The 21896-nt window shown below is 34.9% G+C and overlaps 1 protein-coding gene and 2 pseudogenes across 2 annotated transcripts; 2 read left to right on the plus strand and 1 right to left on the minus strand.

Moving 5' to 3' along the window:
• Positions 1–6409: 6409 nt before the first annotated feature.
• On the plus strand, positions 6410–7108 carry LOC109127553 (uncharacterized). 2 transcript variants are annotated; one of them, XM_087476075.1, is made up of 3 exons: positions 6410–6515; positions 6635–6862; positions 6951–7108. In XM_087476075.1, exons 2-3 carry the CDS (start codon positions 6654–6656, stop codon positions 7018–7020), a joined length of 279 nt encoding a protein of 92 aa, XP_087332201.1. In that variant the 5' UTR covers positions 6410–6515; positions 6635–6653; the 3' UTR covers positions 7021–7108. The 2 variants fall into 2 exon arrangements, with proteins under 2 accessions (XP_087332201.1, XP_019088046.1); XM_019232501.2 differs by lacking the exon at positions 6410–6515 and having other exon boundaries at positions 6582–6862.
• Positions 7109–10919: 3811 nt separating this feature from the next.
• Positions 10920–21093, plus strand: LOC104724076 (putative helicase MAGATAMA 3; annotated as a pseudogene).
• On the minus strand, positions 17186–19521 carry LOC104724075 (uncharacterized; annotated as a pseudogene).
• Positions 21094–21896: the final 803 nt, after the last annotated feature.

Raw genomic sequence — 21896 nt, forward strand, 5'->3', positions numbered from 1 at the left:
GAGTGTGCTTACAACAACAACTATCAGGCGAGTATTAAGATGGCTCCTTATGAGGCTTTGTATGGGACGCCATGCCGTACACCGTTATGCTGGACTCAGGTGGGGGAGAGGAGCATGTTCTGGGCAGATTTTGTTCAGGAAACCTCAGAGAAGATTCAGGTTCTCAAGCTGAACATGAAAGAAACTCAGGATCGGCAGAGGAGTTATGCCGATAGGAGGAGGAGAGATCTTGAGTTTCAGGTAGGAGACAGAGTGTACCTCAAGATGGCCATGTTGCAAGGTCCGAACAGGTCATTGACTGAGACTAAGTTGAGTCTGAGGTATATGGGTCCGTTCAGAGTGATTGAGCGGGTTGGACCAGTGGCATATAGACTGAAGTTACCTGAGGTTATGCGTGTTTTCCATAAGGTTTTCCATGTGTCTATGTTGCGGAAGTGTCTCTGTGAGGATGATCAATTGTTAGCTAAGATTCCTGAGGATCTTCAGCCTAACATGACTTTGGAGGCGAGACTAGTGAGGGTTCTCGAGAGGAGGATCAAGGAACTTCAGAAGAAGCAGATTCCTTTGATGAGAGTCCTTTGGGACTGTGATGGTGTTAAGGAGCACACTTGGGAGCCAGAGGCGAGGATGAAGGCAAGGTTTAAGAAGTGGTTCGAGAAGCAAGCCGCGACTTGAGCTTGTCTAGTGTGGTCCCATCTGTAATCCGTGGCTGGAGCGGGAATGGAGTATTCCTGCCCATCTCTCTTGTTTACTTAGTCGTTTGGGATGGTTGGTTGTGCGACTAAGTAACAAGATGAGGTGTTGCTCGGGGTACAAAGTTTCCGTGAGGCGGGGTTTTTGGAGGAAAGTTTCCTGAAATAAAAGTTTCCAAAAGTGGAAAGCTTCCAAAAGGGGAAAGTGCTAAAAAGGGAAAGTTTTATGTGAGTTACAATTTGTCCATTTTAGTGGTTGTGAGCCTAGGAGGGGCTTGTGTGGCCTTAGTGGCGGACTTTTGAGTTATTGTGCCTGTGTGTGGCGGTCTTTTGAGACATTGTGTGGCCTTTGTGGCGGGCTGTTTAGCCAGATGTGTGGCCTTTGTGGCGGGCTGTTTAGCCAGAGTGTCTGTTTAAGCGGTCCTTCGGGATAGATGGTCTTTGTGACGGTCTTTCAAGACAGATGGTCTTTGTGACGGTCCTTCGGGACATATGGTCTTTGTGACGGTCCTTCGGGACAGATGGTCTTTGTGACGGTCCTGTTTAGGAAATTTGTTTGGCCTTGGTGGCGGTCCTGTTTAGGATATTTGTTTGGCCTTGGTGGCGGTCTGTTTAGGACATTTGTTTGGCCTTTGTGGCGGCCCTAGTGGCAGTGAGATGATCCATGTGTGGTCATGAGGTATCCTAGTGAGGGGATATGTGGTTGGTAGGACATTGTGATGTCTTACGCGAGCCACGGGAAGGAAGCCTGGATAGGGATAGGACTCAGACGTGTTCAGAATTGTTTGCTCGCGATTCCTGGGGGACTTAGGTTCTCCTAGTACTGCCATATTCTGAGGCTTTGTGGCTTGGGAGTATGGTTAGTATATCGACTTTGGATGACGATCCGGAGGGGCGCTGTAGGGTGGCAACCCGGGGGACGAGTATTGGATTTTTCCTTATATATTATGGCATGCGGGCTTAGGCCCGATGAGGAGCCAATATTATGGCATGCAGGCTTCGGCCTGATGAGGAGCCAAGAAAAACTCAAGGTTTAGGCCTGTGAGTAAAGAAAAGTCCAAAAGTCGAGAGCAAATAATGCCTGGAACGTGAGTCTATCGCCTAGAGGTGACCTTTCATAGATCGGTCGGAGGAGTGCGGGCCGTGGAGACGGTGGCACGGGAGTCCTTGACTGATGGTTGGTTGTGATTCGAGGACAAATCTACGTTGGTAGGGGAGAATTGTAACACCCGTGAACCAAAACTCTGTGTTTTGGGGCTGGGTGTCGATCGACACCACGAATGGTGTCGGTCGACACCAATGTTTTCTGGTTCGACCAGATTGAGTTATTGATCGATTTTGACCGGTTTGGTTTAAGGAAACCATTGAACCGAGGTTTAAAAGGGAGAAATCGACCTAGGGTCGTGTTATGTTTTTACCTCACGCCGCTTTGAGAGAAAACAATGAGAAAGTGTGTTCTTGAGCTTTTTGGTGATTTCTGGGTGATTGGTTGGCTTTTCTTGGGAGATTTGAAACTAGGAAGAAGCTAGAAGGTTGCTGGGAGTGTGGGATTCATCATTGTTTGTCAGAATCTCCCTGCAGAGAGGTGAGTGCATGACCATGGCTTATCTAAGCTAAGATCTCTAGCTTTTTGTGATTTTGTGCTTATGTGATTGTTTCTCTTGAGTTTCCTTTGGTTTTTCGTGACTGTTGTGGCTGGGTTTTACTTCTGGGAATGCTTCGAGCGGATTGGAGGAGCTTGGAGGCGAGATTGAGAGTTTCTGATCGAAGGGAATCGATGCTCGGCATCGGTGTCGATCGACACCAGTTGGGGTGTTGGTCGACACCAACGCGAGGACGGTTCGACAACTTTAGCGAGTGTCGATCGACACCATGTGGAGCACGTGTCAGTGTCGATCAACACCACTTGGTGTCGGTCGACACCCTTCCTCAGTTACGACGATGGTGTGATTGCTTTGCATATTACCTGGTTTGTTTGTATTGTTTGTTGTATGTGGCATGTAGAGATCTTATTGCTTGTGTGTATAGCGCAGTAGATGGGAGGTTTGCCTCACTGACGGTGAGGTTAAGAAAAGAAGACACAACTGTAGATTGCATTTATTCATTTTTTCAGAAATTAAAAAATATTTACGAAAAGTTACTACGAAAAGACACAAATAAAATGTTACATTGAAAAGATGCGAACGAAAAGTTACGAATAAAAGCGAACGAAATAACACGACTGTAATGTAATCATGGCAGTTAATCGTAAAAATTTGTTTAATTTGATGTGTGTACTATGTAGCATTGATAATTATTTATTTAATCATATGTGAAGGTAAGATTATTTTTTTAAAGTATATTTTTCAAATAAAATATAAAGAAATTTTCAAAAAATTGTATGTTTTTGCAATTTTTATTAAATAATTTAATAATCTCAATAGTTTAATAAATAAATTTAATTAAAGGATTTTTGTGATAAATATTTTAATAAAATGAGTTCCCCCGCGATATAGAAATTTAATTAAAGGATTTTTGTAATAAATATTTTACTAAAATGAGTTCCTACGCAATATCGTGGGGGCTCCATACCTTGTATAGGTTAATATTAAATATATCTTTAATAGGATTTCACCCGCGTTACACCGCGAGGTTAAATTATAAATTATTGTATTTTAAATAATAATTTTTAATTTATTTAGTTTTCAAATTTTCAATTAATTAACTTTTATCTAATTAATTTAGAATTTTGTTTAAATTTTTTTTTTCTTCTTACACTTTTATAAAGTTTATAACTTAATTACATTAAATTTGTTATTAGATAGAGTATGAAATTCTAGATTTGTTTTGTTCTCTAGAAATAAACAGAGGTATATGCCTATATGATATGTTCTTGTATAGTTTTATGTGTATTTAAATTTTTTTTTTGGAATATTAAGAATGTATTATAGTATGTGTAATATTTTGTAGTTCATATACTAAATAATTTATAAGTTAATTTTCCAAACTATGATTATAAATTTATAGTATATATGAAATAAACTAATAGTTTTAGTGTTGGTTCTATAGTCCAAACCCGCCATGCTAGGCGGGTCACACAACATGTTCAAAGATTTTTAATCCACAAAAACTCATCATACGAAACCCGTGAAAGTAAAATAGTATGTGAGGCTAAACTTCACTTTTTTCAAATCAATTTTTCAAATTTTTATCAAGTAAAAATATAACTTTTACAACTAAATGTTTTATTAAAATCTATATCTTATTTGATACATGAGAGATCAAATAAAATAACTAAAAGACTCATTACTATTTTCATGATTTTGGTATTTTATATATAATAATTATATCTATATAATCTGAGATTTTCGAATTTTCACCAATATATCACATTAATATATACATACATACTATAATAGTTGCTGGTCCGTTTTTCACCAATATATCACATTAATATATAAATACATACTACAATATACATACATAATTAAAGACAAAAAAAATATGAATTGAGTATTATAAGAAGATATGACATTAAAACAAAATTATAGGAAACAATATTTTTATAGAGTTTTCTTAAAATAATTATATTCATTAGCACATTATCATTTTGCTTAATTTCGGGATTTTAGCTATCACATTAACTATATTTTGTTATAAATCATCTAATTTGGAAACTAAGAAATTATAACCTTAAAAGATTTTAAGTGTAATTACCGATTTTTTTAGTTAGATATGTTTCTTATTATCAAAAAATTAAAATGTATTTTTAATATAGATGAAGAATTATAGTTATTATCAAAAAAATATAAAATAATTAAATATAATTTGCATGAATTAAGAAAAACAAAAAAAAAGTATAAAAACGAAAACTAAGACTTCTCCATTTTTGTTTTGATTCATCTTGTTCATGTTTATGAAGATATATTTTATACAAACCAAACTATTTGTGAAACTTAAAGCATTAAACATAAAATAAACAATAATTTTTTTTTGATAAAGTAAAATAAAAACTAATGACTTAACTGTATAAGAAAACATTATATGTGAGAACTGAAATGAAAACCATCACAAAAAAAAAGAATAACTATATTCTAAAATTCCAAATATATGATACAGTAAAACCTCTATAAATTAATACTCTATAAATTAATAAACACAATAAATTAATAAATTTTGCTAGTCCCAAGTCGGAACAGTGTAAAAATTAACAAAATTCGATAAGATAATACGATAATAATTATTTTGAAATCCCCATGTAAGATATGGATCCGATAATATCATAAATTAATAATCATGTAAATTTACATATATATATATAGATGCTGATATAGTAAAGTATGTTTCTCTTAAACCTCATATATATAAAACAATTGTTATGTTGTATCTTCAATCTATAATGATATAAAATATTCTATAACATTTCATAAAACAGCTAAAATTTTTTAAAATTTTCAATTTCTAAATATGCATCATTTACATTTTCATAGTTTGATAGACTATTAAAATACGAGAATTGATATTCTTATTCATAAATTTGAATATTTATGTCATATGTATAAGTGAATTTGTCTATAATATTTGTAATTCATTGTCAATAATATTTTTTAATTATTTCACATTCAATTCCAATACCATAAAATTTACAACATCCAAAATTCTAATCTTATTTTGCAAAAATTGTCTCAATTCATAATTTTTTTAAATTAAACAATTAAAAATATACCTATAAATTAATAATTTACACTATAAAATAATACTTATTAATTTATAGATAAATGAAGTATCACTATAAATTAATAAAATGTCTTGGTCCCAACATTATTAATTTATAGAGGTTTTACTGTATTACAAAATCTTGATGGTGTTCTTTAACCAAAAAAAAAAAGTATAATAACCACTCAATTGTTTCTCTATCATTATCTTTTTTTCTTAGAAAGATTTTCAATATTTGGAGACAGATCTAAAAATCAAGAATGAAAAAGTGTTTAAGGGTTTTTAAGGGTTATGTAATTATGATTGCTGATATATAATCGAGGTTTAGGTGTATAGTATTTATAGGGTGAACATTATGTTGAGGAAACAAACCTTTCCAAGCAAAAAATAATAATCTGATTTAATAACTAATTAGGGAGTAAATAATTGTAATCTGTTTTTAATGAATATGGTAGGGATATGATATATTTTTGTATTTAAATTTGTTTCTTAATTTTATTGTTAACATATATTATAGGGGGAAAATAATCTGAAATCAATGTTTTGAGGTCGAATATCTAGGCTGATTTTTTAGCAATTAATCGATTATTTATTAGGCAGATATTTTTGGAAATTTGGTTAAGGAGAATTTTTGTTTTTTAAAATCGAAATCTTGCTACTATAAAATTAATTACCAAATTAATATTTAATATTTAATACTAATGGCATGCTTGTAAATAGGTATGAACTTCGGGATTTATTTCATAAATGTCTCCAAAAATGTATATATAGATAAAATAAAAGGAAAAGAAAACTGAAAAGGGTTAATTAAACAAAGTGTTTTCATTTCACCAAGTGTAAAATTTATTAATGTTTTTAACCAACAAATAAAAACTAAGCATATGAAATCTATGAATTAATGTCCTCTAAATTTTTGGAGTACTTTTTCTTATTGGCATGAGATTTACTCTTCAAGGGATAGATCCATATTTTGCCCCCAAAAAAAAAAGAATGGTTGGATCCACATTTACAACAATATACATCTGTTCATATTTATAAAATTTAATTCTGCAAAAACATACAAAATCTTGGACATAAATATGAGGGGAGTTAATAGACTAAACCAATTAAAACTACTGCAAACACTAAGTAAGCGAATCTACTCAAAATTAAAACAAATTGTATTATAAATAGAGGTTGATTTCTTAAACATAATAGAAGAGTCATTAGATTTTATTTTATTTTTCAAAACAAATATACTTTTGCAGGATTCTAAGACGATCAAAGATGGCAAAATGGAGTGCAATAGTAGTTATCATGATGGTGGTGATTGTTGTGGTGGCAGTAGAAGCAAACGGGACTAAAAACGATTGGAAAAAAGATTGGATTAACTGTTATCGCAAGTGTTCAAAGCCTTGTAACGAACACGACGGTAATTGCTTCTTACGTTGCAAAATCAAATGCGGTGGCCCAAACCCTCCCCATAGTTCCTCACGGTATTATTTTCTCCACACATTTCTACGTATATAAGTTATATATAAGTTATACGTATTGTTCTAATTTTCATGATATATCCATGTATAGAGTTTCACATGGGACAACATCCGAAGAAGTTCGCACAGAAGGAGATACTGATAGAAATAATTTTTCGTAGAAAATTTGTGATTGTCTCTAACATTTATGAAGTTTTAACTTTTAAGTTTATTTTGAAAATCTAATAAAAAAATTATTAAAAACAAAAATTATCTATTTTAAAAATACATATATTATCACAATTATGTGTATTTATATATATATTTTTGTTTTTTCATTTTTGTATCATAATATTGATTCTTGTTATATTATATATAAAGTTTGTTTTCCTCACTCTTGGTGTTGCCACGTCAGCGATTCATTCTGTTTAATGAGACCAAATTTTTGAAATTTACCCACTAACCATTTCCTATTTTTTTGGGCCAAATATCTTTTAAAGTCCAAATTATTATTAACACATGTTTTATTTGCCCTCAAAGTCAATCCCCTTCCCACAAAACTCCACTCTGCCGTCCTCCAATTTGCGACCTCAGGCGTCTCTCTCCTTTTTCATTCTTTCTTCCGTTTCACCTAATGCATAGACTTGAAATTAATGTTCGCCACTCCTCCACACCTTTTCATTGCCTTCCCTATATTAGCTGCTAAAAACAAATAAGCACAGCTAAACTACAAAGCTTTAGCATACCTGCAAATTTTTCTTACTTGCCAATTTAAGAAAAGTTTAACAAGGACCAAAAATGAATGTTTAATTTGCCTCTTCTCTTTAAAATCAGATACACTATTTGCAACAAGAACCAATTATGAATGTTCTGTTCCAACATCCAATGAATTCAGATTATCGGCTATTAGAAACACATGATTTGATAATAATTTCAATATGAGATTGGAGATAGAGATATGAGATAGGAAACGAGAGACGTTGCCACATTGAATTCATTTAGACTTGCTGAAACCACGAAGAGAATGAATTTTCAATTCTAGTCTTAAATGCAAGAGAGGCATGTAGATTCGATAGAAGGTGATGTAGGTTTTGGGTGAGCTGGGTCGAATGAAAGAGAGACGAAGGAGAATGAGGGTGGGGGAGTAGATCAAACATCACGATAGAGAGGAGGAGAAGAGATCTGCAAAGTTTTTTTTTTTCGGATCTAAGCTTTTTTCTTTTATTGTCTGTCTCCAAACAATATGATAAGGGGAAATGTTACTTCTTTTCGTAAGTGTTGGTTTTAGTTTCCAAACAACTTTTTTTTTGTCAACAGTTTCCAAACAACTTTTTGCTACGAATTTGCTACAGTTAGCGTTGTGTATTACGGTGTTACAATATTTTGTGACACAAAATATGTAACATTTTTTCTACAAATTATGTATGTTACTATTTGTCATTATATAGCTACATTTAGTGACTAATTAGCTACAATATCTATTAATTTAAATTTTGTCACTAATTTGTAACAGTTTGTAGATATTATTTGTTAGTAGCAAAAAAACGTAACTATATGATACAAATTTCCTAATGCATTCCCAACTTAATTAAATTCCACTAATGATCCAATAGACCACCATAGTTTAAGGGTTTGGAAAATGGGCTCAATCGTTGTAACACAAAATTAACACAATAAAAACTCAAATCTAAGTAATTTAAATTTTTTAAAAAAATGTATGACACACTAACTATTTACTACAATCACAAAAGCATTCATGAAAAATCCTCACACAGTTTATTAGAGCATCTATAGTGGGAGATGCTTTCATGGTTACTCTTGGGTTTGGGCCCCAAAATAAAAATAAAAAAACTCATTTATAGATCCATAAAGTCGAGAATGGTTGCTGCAATTTGAGCAACCTTTAGGAACGCTACGTGGCGTTTGTTGATTAGTGGGTTCGTAAATATCAAAGATTTTTTTTTTATTTTTCGCGCATTTTCTTCTCCACTGTCTCTCTCTCTCTTCTCTGTGGAATGAAACGGAGATTGAAAATGAGATTCATCTGAAATCAGAAAAATCAATGGATTCACATCGAATCCTTTGAAACAATGGCTTAAACTGGAGGTTTGTTGGTCACCCGAAGGCGATGGCTTTCAGAAACCTTAGCAAAGAAGACAACGAACGACTTACCCTAAATTCCACAAACATCTACGAGACGACGAGGGTGATGATACGCACTTCTCCGATGCGTTTTGCAGCGGCTTTCTTCGTTGCTGTCTTCGTCGTCCTCTTCGGTGTCGTTTGCAGCGAGGTTCGATTCGGTTCCCTGTGTTTTCTCTGTGAATCTTAATTTCCATAATTAGATATAAAGGAATCACACTCTTGTAATTATTAGCTTATCACATTGACTTAATTTGAAACCCCTGCCAAAAAATCTGATTTTGACAATGATTTTGCTAATTTCACTTGCCTCTTCTGATTTCTGATTTCTGAGATAAAACTCAACACTTTAATGTTTTTTTGGTCTGTGTTTTATTGTTTCTTGTGATAATTTCAAATAATGATTTTTTTTTGTGACTCTACTGCTTTAGGGATCTTAACTTCTCATCTTTTGTTTGCCTTGTTGCATTGATAATAAGTGGTCATAGCTTTAAAGATTTGAAACATTACCATGTTTCATTCTTCTTAAGCTATATAAGTCTTGATGGAGTCAAATGCTAAATATTTGGTCTTGAATTGTCATACTTACGCTGAAACCTTTTCGTAATTGTTTCCCATTTCAGGTATGACTAACATAAGCTGCCATAAGAAGTTCCAGCGATGCGTAAGCAGGCTAAGCAAAGCGATAAAACAGTCCAAAAACAAAAATGTTGGGTTTTCCACACAATGCCCTTACTCAGTAGTAATACCTACATTGAATCAAGGAATGGATATTGGGATCTTATTCAGTCAGTTAGGTAATGATATGAAAGTAGAGCTCTGAGTTTTTCTGCTCATATACCCTGGTCTTGAGGCATCACATTGGTGTTGGAACTTGGAACTAAAGCTTACCACATAATTTTTGACGCTGATAGATTTAGCTTAAGTTAAACACCATTGAATAATTTAACATGTAACTATTGGACGCATGTATGAAGCAATGGTACTACATGAATCTATGCTATATACTATGCAAGTTTTGATCGAAAACTCTTCTTTACTCTTTTGTTAGAATTATGGCCATCAAGCTATCGCTGCAATCAACAAAATAAACTTTAGTTACAATTCAACTTCTCTATTATGAATGTTCTTGATTGTGTTCTGTTAATCCATCCATCATGCAATGCAATGTTTGTTTTAATTAACCATTCATCAAGAAACTTAAACGGCAAAAAGGAAAGACAAACACTCTTATAGATAGATACAGTATACACTTTGATTGATTATCTTAAAAATTTTAAACATAGATAAATGAATCAAAAAATAAAATTAATACATGTTATACAGTATTTCTAATCTTATATGAAACTTAATCCGAATTTTGTAAAATATGTTTAATATTCCGAATTTTGTCAAATATGTTTAATATTTTGAATTTTGTAAAATTTTATTTTTTTCTATTTTATGTAATAAAAATAATTGTTTTATCATTTTAGATTATTAAAATTTGATAATTAATAAACTAAAATTTAAAAATATTATATAAATGATTAAGTAACCTTCGTTGGGGTTCTCCAGTGGAGGGATGATTTTGTTTAAGTTCAAAGTGGGTTGTTTTAATTAGTTTTGTATTAATTATATGATTAATTAATATTTGAACAACTTAAGAGAGTTGCTGGAGAGATGGCCTTAGGGCATCATTAATGGGAGAACTTTTTTTTGTGTTCTTAGATTAAATATATAGTGAAAATAATGTTAGATCAGTTGTTAAGATCATAGGTAAAAAAAATGGGAGAACTAATTATGGTGTTCTCTTTACTACACGAACAAGTATGGAGTTTTTGAGACTAGTCGTTATCGAACACCAAAATCTGCTCTATAATGGTTATCAACAATCAAAGACAAGTTCTAGAGCCTACTCATAATAGACAAGTTGCTAATTCTAGGAGTAGGCAGATTAATGGAAAGCCAAGAAATTAAGAAGTAGTGTAGAAGAAGACATGCTAACCGTTCAAAAAGTCGCTCGATAGTTTGGAACTGCTTCTCGGAAGAGACAAGTGTTTCTCTGACGCTGATGAGACTTGTAACATAGGATTTAAGCGACTCAAAGTCTCTCCTGACTACTGGTCCCAAGAGCAAACTTTTCCATGTCCTCTAACTTGGTGGACATGTTGTCGATTTGGCCAACCTTTCTCTGAATTTCTTCTTGACTTGATACAAGCTTAGCTTTCTCGATTGCGGCTTGCGATTCGGCGATTATAGCACGCCTAGCCAGAGACTCCATGACGCCTGTAACGGTATCTACATGGTTGAGCATCTCAGTGACAAAAGTGCCATCGAGGGATAACTGGAGCTGGTCAGTTCCAAGAGGCAGATTGGCAAAATCAGCAGCAGCCACAGAAGTTGCTTTCGATTTAAGGTAGGACAATAACGCTGTCGATGGTGGAGGAGGGGCTCCTAGTATCCATAGCTCGGATCAACCATACTTCATAAAATCCCACAAAAAGATGAATGAAATCGTAAGAAACTGCCATATACACATACAAGATTCGGGCAAATTGACTTCCAAATAGTAAAAATCAACTTTTTACGAGAAACCCTTCAAAACGCAACAATTTTGTTTATGACTCTTAAATATTTCAACAATGATCAATAGAATCGAACCGGATCGCAACACACAACCCCAGAAATGAAAAAGAGAGGATCTTTTTATGAGATAACAGAATTGTAACTAGGAATATGAAATGACAAACCTAGATTGAACTTTGGCCGGAGATTTCGGGAGTCAAAACGCAATCAGGCACCGGCCGATCGATCAAACGAGAGGGAACGAAACAAAGTCTGGTCGGGTTGACTCGGTTCTGCAAAGCGGGTCGAAGCTTTCGTCGTTTTCTCTCTTTCTCGAAGAAAACCTAGTTGCATTTTGGAAGAGGAAGAGAAATGAAAATTATTTCGATTGTAAAAAATTCTCAACCATTCCCGTAAAGCCACGTAGACAAAGAACTGGGCTTAAATCTGTTCTAATTCAAGAACTAAAAATCCGTTCTAAGGCCACTGTTCAATTTATTAAATATTTTTTTGGGCTAAGAACACCTAATAAGTTGTGCCGATAAAGATGACCTTAGACCATCTTTACCCCTGAGCAACTCATTCAAATTGCTTAAAATTAAATAATTAATATTTTATTAATAAAAGATGAGTTAACTAATAAAAAAGAGAGAAAAGAAGAGCAACGTTGCTCAGTCAGTTCTTAAAGTACTTCAAAACAACAAAGGTTTCTTTAGTTTCTCTTTCCTCAGTTATGCATTTTTATTATATTTTAATTTTTTAACCAAGAGCAACCCTCTACAAAACACCACTGGAGATGCCCTTAAATACCTACCCAAACTAAACAAACGACAAACTACAAACACATATAGAATAATTGAAATAAGCACCACTTATGACTACAACCACACATCAACTTATACTATACAATCTTAAATTCTCAAATAAAAATAAAACAAAAACAAAACCAATTATGTAAACAAACACAACATGACATATATATATATATATATATAAATAAAAAATAAAAACAGTTCACTAAATTATACTTAATGCAAAAACCAAAAAATACACACGAAATTAAAAATAAATAACAACAAATGCAAACCAATGAACTACAAAACCATATTGTAGGGGAAAAAAAAAACTACAAAACCATACCCTAAGAGAAAATTACATAATCAAAAAATAATATACCAAAAATCCAAAATACACCCTAAGCGCGGGCCACATGCTAGTTCATTTAGAAAGTTATTTTCGCATTTGCTATGGAACATGCTAAGTAAACTCAAATTTTTTGAAAAATAGACCCAAAGAAGTAGAAATTATCTTCATAGATTAGATGCTAGATCCTTAATTATACTCAATATTATTATCTAGAAAGAATGTTCGTAATATTGCTATTTGACCAGAAACATCGTTGTTAAAATTTCATTGTGTTCAAATTAAAGCCTGCCAATGAGTGGAATATAATCCAAACAATCTAGATTCTAGAATAAAAAATAAAATAGAGTTACCAAGATTAAGCCTTGAAGATTTATCTGATGGTTTGGCTAGCTAGGAGCTCCGAAAATCTTGCACCTAAAGTTGGAACTTTAGTTACTTGGACACATCATAACATCAATTTGTTTTACATATTGGTACAGTCATGTATGAGTTCATGTTTAAAGTCCCAACTGGCTCTACTTGCCCAATTATCTCCGTACCGAACAGCGATCACATCACAAAGTTTATATCTCATTTTCTTCTATAATTTTATATCCTGTTCATTCATCTCATTGCATTATTATATACATCTTTTATACTTTTCAGTCTTGATAACATTTGATTCTTAAGCATAAAAGTTTTGTTGTGGTTAGTTTCTTGAGCATAATTTGAGAGAAAAATGAAAAAAAAAGTTAGAGAGGTGCAAGCTTTTTAGAAAGATAACGTCTTAGAATCAGAAGTGATGAGACAACAACATTTGGAGATATCTCGAAGGGAAGTGAGTGTTATACACTGATTCATAAGACATGAGAGAGAATTCTTCTCAAGGGGAGTGAAATGGTAATAAGAAATCATCTGAGAGAATCAACAATGCAAAGAGTTGAAAATTTTGATGGCTTATTTGGTGATATAAATTCATGTTGTGGAAGTTCAAAGAACTAAAAGTCTGCATCTACACTCCCCGACAGGGGATGAATTACATTGTGGGAAAGATAAAGAATTAGATTAGGTATCTGACAATGCTCTGTGGCGACAGTCTAATGGGACATACATGCCTCGGTTTTCAATTTCAGAGACATGGCTACAACTAAGGCGAGTGGTTTCAACAGTGGGTTGGTATCCATGTGTTTGGTTTGCTGACTCTGTTCCAAAGTATTCTTTTATGCTCTGGTTTGCTGCGCGGCACTGGCTTACTACCGGTGAACGCATGCTATCCTGGAACCGTGGTTTGAATCCCTCGTGTGTGTTCTGTCAGGCGCCAGTCGAGACCCTTGGTCATCTTTTCTTTGCTTGCCCTTATTCGGTTCGAGTATGGGAAAACCTCACCCGCCAACTCTTTCTCCACTGCTACTCAACCTGTTTCACTCAGATTTTGTCTCTCCTTTCGAGTGTCACGATCACAGGTACAACGTGTTTCCTTCTACGCCTTATCTTCCAAGCCGCTGTTCACTCGATTTGGTTGGAGCGTAACCAGCGACATCATGGGGATAAGTCTACCACCTCTGCGCAATTAACCAAGTTCTTGGATAGACTGGTCCGTAACAAGCTCCTTTCGTTGCAGCAACACACGACTAAGTATGTTGATAGCCTGCAACTATGGCTTGCAACTCGACATTGACTCATTCTCCTCTTTTACTTTATTCCAATTTTTTAAAAGCTCGTAGCAATTTGCATCATTCTTTTGATTCAAGGACACATTTATTATAAAAAGGAACTTTTTTTGTTTTGAATATATTTTCACATTCATTCAAAAAAAAAAAAAAATTAGATTAGGCTATTTAAGTTGGTTCTGGACATAAGTTCCTTATAAATAAATTTAATTTTTTGTTTAGTAGTACTGTGCTCTTTTTTTTTTTTTTGGCATATCCCTTAATTATTTTTTGGTTATTAAGACTAGAAGCGGGTTACGGGTAGACACTACCGTCAATGCTATGTTATAAAAGTCCCGACCTTTCTTCTTCCCCATGCCATTTGGAAAATCAACATTACAGTTTACTATTTAATTAATTTCTCGTAAACGAAAGAAACAAATAAAAAAAAATAATGATTTAAATATAATAATGACACTTCACTTCATCGGTTTATCTTCGGTTCATTGATCATTACATATTTCTCGGAAAATGTTGAAATTTCGAAAGTAGACCTTTCGCCTTCGTCTTCCTTTTTAAGTAGACCAAACTGATAGTATGAGTTCACTCCAGATTTATCTTCTTCGTCTCTGTTTATTTTTCTGCCAAGTTCTCTATCTACAAAAAAAAAAAAAAAAAATTACTCTCTATTTGTCATTCTATTCTTCTTGCCTCCTAAGACACGTTACGTGTTGCAACGTAACTCAGGTTAGTTATAGCTGTTGCTTTGATGGACAATCTTCTTGAAAGACGAAGGGTCATGGACGAGAACGAGAAAACAAGTCTGGCCAATAGAGTGTTCTCTTGGTCTATCAAAAATATTCTCAACAGAGATCTCCGCAAGAACAAGGTTTCGTTTTATCTCTTTTCACCCTTTCTTTTGTATATAGCTTTGAACTTTGGTATATTTCTATATGTTATATTACTCATTGCCGCTGGTATATTTTTTAACAGATGAAGGCAATACCAGACAAGTTTAGATCTGTTGATGAATACCCTCAGTGTTTTGTTCCTCATCTACTTGAGGAAACACGGAGCGAGTTGTTTTCGAGCTTCAAATCTTTATCCAAAGCTCCTGTCTTTGAAATAACTTCTCTGGAGAAAAATACTTCAAGTGGAAGCTCTTCAAACAATTTGTTCTATGATTTAAAAATAACTAATTCGTTGAGTATTGGTGCAAAGTATCAGCCTAAAGGTGGAGATATTCTTGCTCTGACAAAGGAAAGGCCAAGACGGATCGATGACTTGAATCCTTTTCTTCTCGCTTACGTATCCTCTGATGGTGATCTTCTTATCACTGTTCATTCATCTAGATCGATATCAGATTTTGAAATGAACCGCATGTTCAAGGAGACTTCACTTCATTTTGGAGTTTTCCTCATGAATTTAACAACAAACACTCGAATTTGGAACGCTTTGCACAACGAAGCCGCCAATTTAACTCTAGTCAAGAGTGTACTTCAGGAAAATACTCTGGTACGTGTTATATCATGATAAGCTTTCTCTTTGTAGCGTATATTTTATTCTTGCATTGAGTGATTAAGGTTTTGCTTGTGTTACAGGCAACTAAGCAGTGTGTTTGTGCGAATGGTTTTGATGATTCTGAGTATTCTGACCATGTTTTGGATATAATCCGTTCTGCGAAACTGAACTCGTCCCAAGAAGCTGCAATCTTGAGTTGCCTTGAGAAAAAGAACTGCTACCACGAGCACACTGTGAAGCTGATTTGGGGACCTCCTGGTACTGGCAAAACAAAGACGGTGGCAACTCTGCTCTTTTGCCTTCTCAAGCTAAAGTGCAAAACAGTTGTGTGTGCTCCTACAAACACAGCTATTGTAGAAGTAGTGTCGAGGCTCATGTCCTTATTTAAGGAAACTTGTTCATCAGAACACGCTACTTACGGGCTGGGGGACATTGTTCTATCTGGGAACCGCGACAGAATGTGGATTAAAGAAAAAGATGTTCTTCTTGATGTGTTTCTTGATGAGCGCGTTGGTAAACTTGGTAACCTTTTTCCCCCACATGCGGGATGGAAGCAGAGGTTAGATTCACTGATAAAATTTCTTGAGAACACAGAGGCCAAGTACGAGCATTATGTACTTTTACTGGTACAAGTTGAAAGAATAAAAGAAGAAGAAATAAAGAGAAAGAAGAAGGAAGAGGGAGCTACTGAACAGAAGCCAAAAGCCATAAAGAGTCTTACATTTGGGGAGTTTGTAAAGAAGACTTTTGATGGTCTCAGTGACGAATTGGAGAAAGATATGGTTGATTTGTACACGCATCTTCCCAAGTCTTTCATTTCATCTGTACAAGTGAATAATATGGTCGCAGCTCGTCAAGCTCTTAAGCGCGTCAGATATTTCTTGAAAGAGAACTCTACTAGAGATGATTTCAAGAAGGGAAGTTTCAGATTTGATTGCTTCAACAGACTCATCAGTGCTGATTGCCTCCAGGCTCTACGTTTACTTCCTGAACGTTTTGAGGTTACGGATATGCTGGAAAACAAAGATACAAAAAACTTTTGTCTACAGAATGCAAGCATAATTTTCTGCACAGCCTCAGGTGCTGCAGATATGAATCCGATAAGGACAGGACCGGTCGACCTTCTTGTGGTCGATGAGGCGGCTCAGCTTAAAGAATGTGAATCAGTTGCTGCTTTGCAACTTTCTGGACTTCGTCATGCTGTTCTAATCAGTGGCGGACGCAGAAACTTATTTAACATGCGGCACAAAATAATTAATAAAATAATTAATTAAAATATAATAATAATATTATTATTAAAAAATCCAAAACCAAAAAAATAAAATATTAAAAAATTGTCATAACAAAAACACATGAAGAAGTCCTACAAAACTATTCTACGATCTTCCATATCTTGAAATCTTTTTATTACTACCTCATTTGTCACTTTATCTAAGTGCTCTTTTTCAATAAAACAAACCATACAATCATTTAAAAACTGATCACCCATTCGGTTTCGCAAGGTAGTCTTCACAATTTTCATCGCAGAAAAGCATCTCTCGACTGTAGCAGTGGCAACAGGTAAAGTCAAAACCAACTTCAAAAGTCGATAAACAAGAGGATGCGAAAGATGTTTTTTTTGTGTCCATCATTACACGTGCAAGATCTCCAAGACTCTCCAAATTAGCAAACCTTTTATCTTCACGGATATTATCAATGTAAATACCAAGTTGATGCTCAAGAGATATCCGCTCCACAGAACTAAAAATCTTCTGGATAAAACTCAGATAACCTCACAAGTTTCGACTGGTCAAACTCGTGGAAGGAACCAAAAGGGCTCAAAGACGCAGTGCAACTAAGCAATTCAGTGTTTACCTCGTCAAAACGATCATTAAACTCTTGAATTTGCATATCCAATACAGTGTAAAGACATTCCACCTGATAATGATGCAAGTTTGTCATGTTGGTTCTCCTTCTTGGCTTCTTTGGATCAACAAATTCTTCTTCCATGATGATCAACTCAGTGTTATGACTCTCACAAAAAGAATTAACTTTTTCAACCAAAGAATCCCATCCATTATCCCTGAGATTGTACAATTGTTGCTTGGTAGATTTCACCAGAGACATAGCATTCAAAATGTCTTGATCTTTCCTTTGCAGAGCCACCGATAGAGTATTTGTGATCCCGAGAAGAAGTAACATCAACTGTAAGTAAAACACAAAATCAAAGGTGTGCAAATATTTGATGAGACCATTAGCTTGCCTTCTTTTGACACCATCACTCCCTTCGCTCTGGACATACTCCAATACTTTCACAATAGAAGGGAATAAATCAACTAATCGTACTAAGGTATTGTAGTGAGAACCCCATCGAGTATTACCAGGGCTTTGAAATGAAAGCTCCTGATTCAGTCCCTTTCCTGTCTTAATTTCACCTTGACTAATTCCTTCTTCGATGATCCTTCGTTGGTCTTCTCGAACCATATCTTTCCTCTTACAAGATGCTCCAACCACATTTAGCAAAACCGAAATCATATCAAAAAAATCACCAACTTCAAAATGTTTTTTAGCAACTGCCATGACGACCAATTGAAGCTGGTGAGCAAAACAGTGTACATAATATGCAGTACTATTTTCTCTTAAAATCAAAGATCTCAACCCATTAAACTCACCTTTCATGTTACTTGCTCCATCATAACCTTGTCCCCTTAATTTTTTCATACTCAACCCCCGCTTTGCAAACAATGAATCAACAGCACATTTCAGAGTTCCAGAAGATGTATCTTGAACATGAATAAGACCAATAAATCTTTCTTTTACTATCCCATCTTTATCAACGAAGCGAAAAACCACTGCCACTTGCTCTTTAGTAGAAACATCTGCAGACTCATCCACCAACAAGCAAAATACATCGTGATTAACTTCTTGAATAATAGATTCAATAACTTCCTCTGCAAAGCAATGCACTAGATCAGTCTGAATTTTGTGAGACACCATCTGATTATTTTTGGGAGCATTCTCCAACACAACCTTCCTTACAAGCTCATTTTGATCTGCAGTATATTCCACAAGCTCTATGAATTTTCTCCTATTAGCTGATTCTACTGACTCATCATGACCTCAAAAAGGTAATCCTTGCCGTAATAAATATCTACAAACATCAATTGAAGCATTCAATCTGATTCTGTATTCATTTTTTGCAGCATCATCATGCTTATAAAAAGCATGAACAATTGATTGACCTTGTCTCATCAAATTATCAGCCATTTTCAATGCATTATTGTGAAAACTATTCACTTCTCCCACATGAACACTCAATCTCTTTGGATTTTTCCATGTATCAAATCCCCTTGTTACAAATTCATCACTTCCACCTTTATTTTCTGTGTAATCTCTAAACAAGTAGCAAACCAAACAAAAAGCCTTGTCTGTCTTCACACTATATTCCAGCCAATCACCATAAAGATCAAACCAAATTGGATTGAATCGTCTCAATTTATCTCCGGTTAGTGTTCTAGGAAATTTGTGACCACGAGGTTGATAAGGACCCTTAACTAAATATTTGCGTCTTACCTCATCTCTTTGGTTAGGGTGATATTCTACAATTCGTTTCCTATCTGCAGGGTCCACGGGTAAATTCTCCAAATCATCATGAGAATGAGATGTACTTGTTGGTTTTTTTGGAAAATATTTTTCCATAGATCACCTAATAAAAAACATAGCATGAATTCATCAATATATATTTAAAGCAATTGAATGAGACTATCAATTTATCTAGAATAAGAAGAAAATCAATAGACAAGTTTATATGCTATAACACGTAAATAGAATTTTGTCCAACGACAAGTTTTGCATCAATTACTTACTGTTGTTTATATGCTGTTTGATAAAAAATAACCGAAGACAAAAATAATACTGGAACCAATCAAAAATAGAAGCAGAAGACTTTTCTCTCTCTATGGTGCAGTTGTATTGCTGTCGATGAACTCATAAAAACTAGGTATAAATCCCGATCAAAAAAAGTTTATAGACTTTAAGTTTTAGACTTTTAGTTAGTTGGGCTTGAATCATTAGCAGTTTTAAAATAGTTGGGCTTAACCTGTATTATAGAAAGGGCTTCCGTTAGACTTAGCATGTGGCACAATAATTAAGTGCTATTATTTTCTGAACTATGATAACTAAATCCCATGTAAATTTTTTTTGTGTTTTAGGATTTAGCATGTGGCACGTGCCACACATACTAAAGCGTACATCCGCCCCTGGTTCTAATAGGAGATGAGCTTCAGTTGCCTGCAATGGTTCACAATGAGGTACTCAATTATCTTATATAAACTGTGTTTCTATTTTCAAGCTATATATATAATATTTTATGGTTTTCTAATCATAAATTAATTAATGTTGGAAGGTATGTGAAAAAGCGAAATTTGGAAGAAGCTTGTTCGAGAGATTGGTTCTACTTGGTCACAGCAAACACTTGCTCAATGTCCAATACTGAATGCATCCTTCCATAAGTCGTTTTCCCAACAGAGAGATCTATGATGGAAGAATCAAAGGTGCTGCGAATGTTCAAGAAATCATTTATCAAAAGAGGTTTCTTCAAGGAAACATGTTTGGTTCTTTCTCTTTTATCAATGTTGGACGTGGAGAAGAAGAGTTTGGTGATGGGCATAGTCCTAAAAACATGGTTGAAGTTGCTGTGATTTCTGAAATCATATCTAACCTTTACAAAGGTATAATTTTGTTTTTACCGATATTAATGTTTTTCAGTATTCTTTTTTGTTATTATTAATGTGCTTAAGTTTTTAAATAGTATCAAGTGAAAGGAGAATGAATATGAGTGTTGGAGTGGTTTCACCTTACAAAGGACAAGTCCGAGCAATTCAAGACAGAACCAAAAAGAAGTACAGTTCCTTATCAGGTCAGCTTTTCAGTTTGAATGTTCGGTCCGTAGATGGGTTTCAAGGTGGTGAAGAAGATGTTATCATCATCTCAACCGTCCGAAGTAACGGTAACGGAAAAGTGGGATTTCTCAACAACCGTCAAAGAGCTAACGTGGCACTAACTCGTGCAAGGCACTGTTTGTGGGTGGTTGGTAACGAGACAACTTTGTCTCTAAGTGGTTCGATTTGGGCTAAACTAATAAGTGAGTCGAGAACACGTGGCTGCTTCTTCGATGCTGCTGATGAGAAGAGCCTAAGCGATGCCATGAATGATGCTTTGCTTGAGGATGTGTCTTCGAGTTTTGGATCTCTTTCCATCAGGAATGGTCTTGGGAGAAGAAATGCTTGGTAGATGTTTAATTGATTCCTCCGTCGTCTAAAATATACTCAGATCTGAACCCGGTATGGGGTAAGTATGGGAATATCATCATTCGACAAGTCTCAGATACATCGTGTCTCATTATGATTCCGTGTGTCAAAACTCGTGATTGGGTCTTGCATGTTGGGTATTGGCAGGCGGGAAATTGTGCGTTTAATGTTTATCCATGGTCAGTCGACGATTCTCTGCAAGTCCCGGAGCTCACCACAGTGCCAACTTGGGCAGTGCTGCATAATGTGCCTCCTCAAATGTACTCTTTCTCTGGTATCAGTGTGATTGCCAGCGCAATAGGGGAGCCCTTGCATACGGAAAAGTCGAGGTTGGATCCCTTTTGTATGGGCAACACTAAAGTTAAGGTAGAGATCTCTTTGGAGAACCCCCCCCCCCCCCAACTACTATAATTGTTAGGGATGAGCTTTTGAACTCGGTTATGGTTGAGGTATCATATCCGAGACTGCCCCCAAAGTGTTGCAATTGTGAGCGGTTTGGTCATTTACTCAACCGTTGTCCAAAGCCTCTGATGAAGAAAAGGGCTGGGGTGATTAAAATTGGTTTTGTAGCCGGGGGAACAGCTACTGCTGAAACCAATATCCCATTGGGTTCTGAGGAGTCTAATCCACAAGGTAAGAACTCAAGTGACTCTTGCTTGGGCATAAGGTTGTATTTATCGGGGAATAAGGTTGAGTGGTATGACTCGGTTTGGATCAAAGGAAGAATCCCGAAGCACTCATTTCTTGCCTGGATTATCTCGCGTCAAAGGCTTCATACCCGTGATT

Source organism: Camelina sativa, chromosome 11 (genome assembly GCF_030686135.1).
Source record: "Camelina sativa cultivar CO46 ecotype springtype chromosome 11, ASM3068613v1".
Classification (NCBI taxonomy): Eukaryota; Viridiplantae; Streptophyta; class Magnoliopsida; order Brassicales; family Brassicaceae; genus Camelina; species Camelina sativa.

Excerpts from the sequence above, each read along its gene's own strand:
- LOC109127553 (XM_087476075.1), top strand. The coding sequence starts at position 6,654 with ATGGCAAAATGGAGTGCAATAGTAGTTATCATGATGGTGGTGATTGTT. Across the intron at positions 6,863-6,950 it reads CCTCCCCATAGTTCCTCACG|AGTTTCACATGGGACAACAT; the intron begins GTATTATTTTCT and ends ATCCATGTATAG.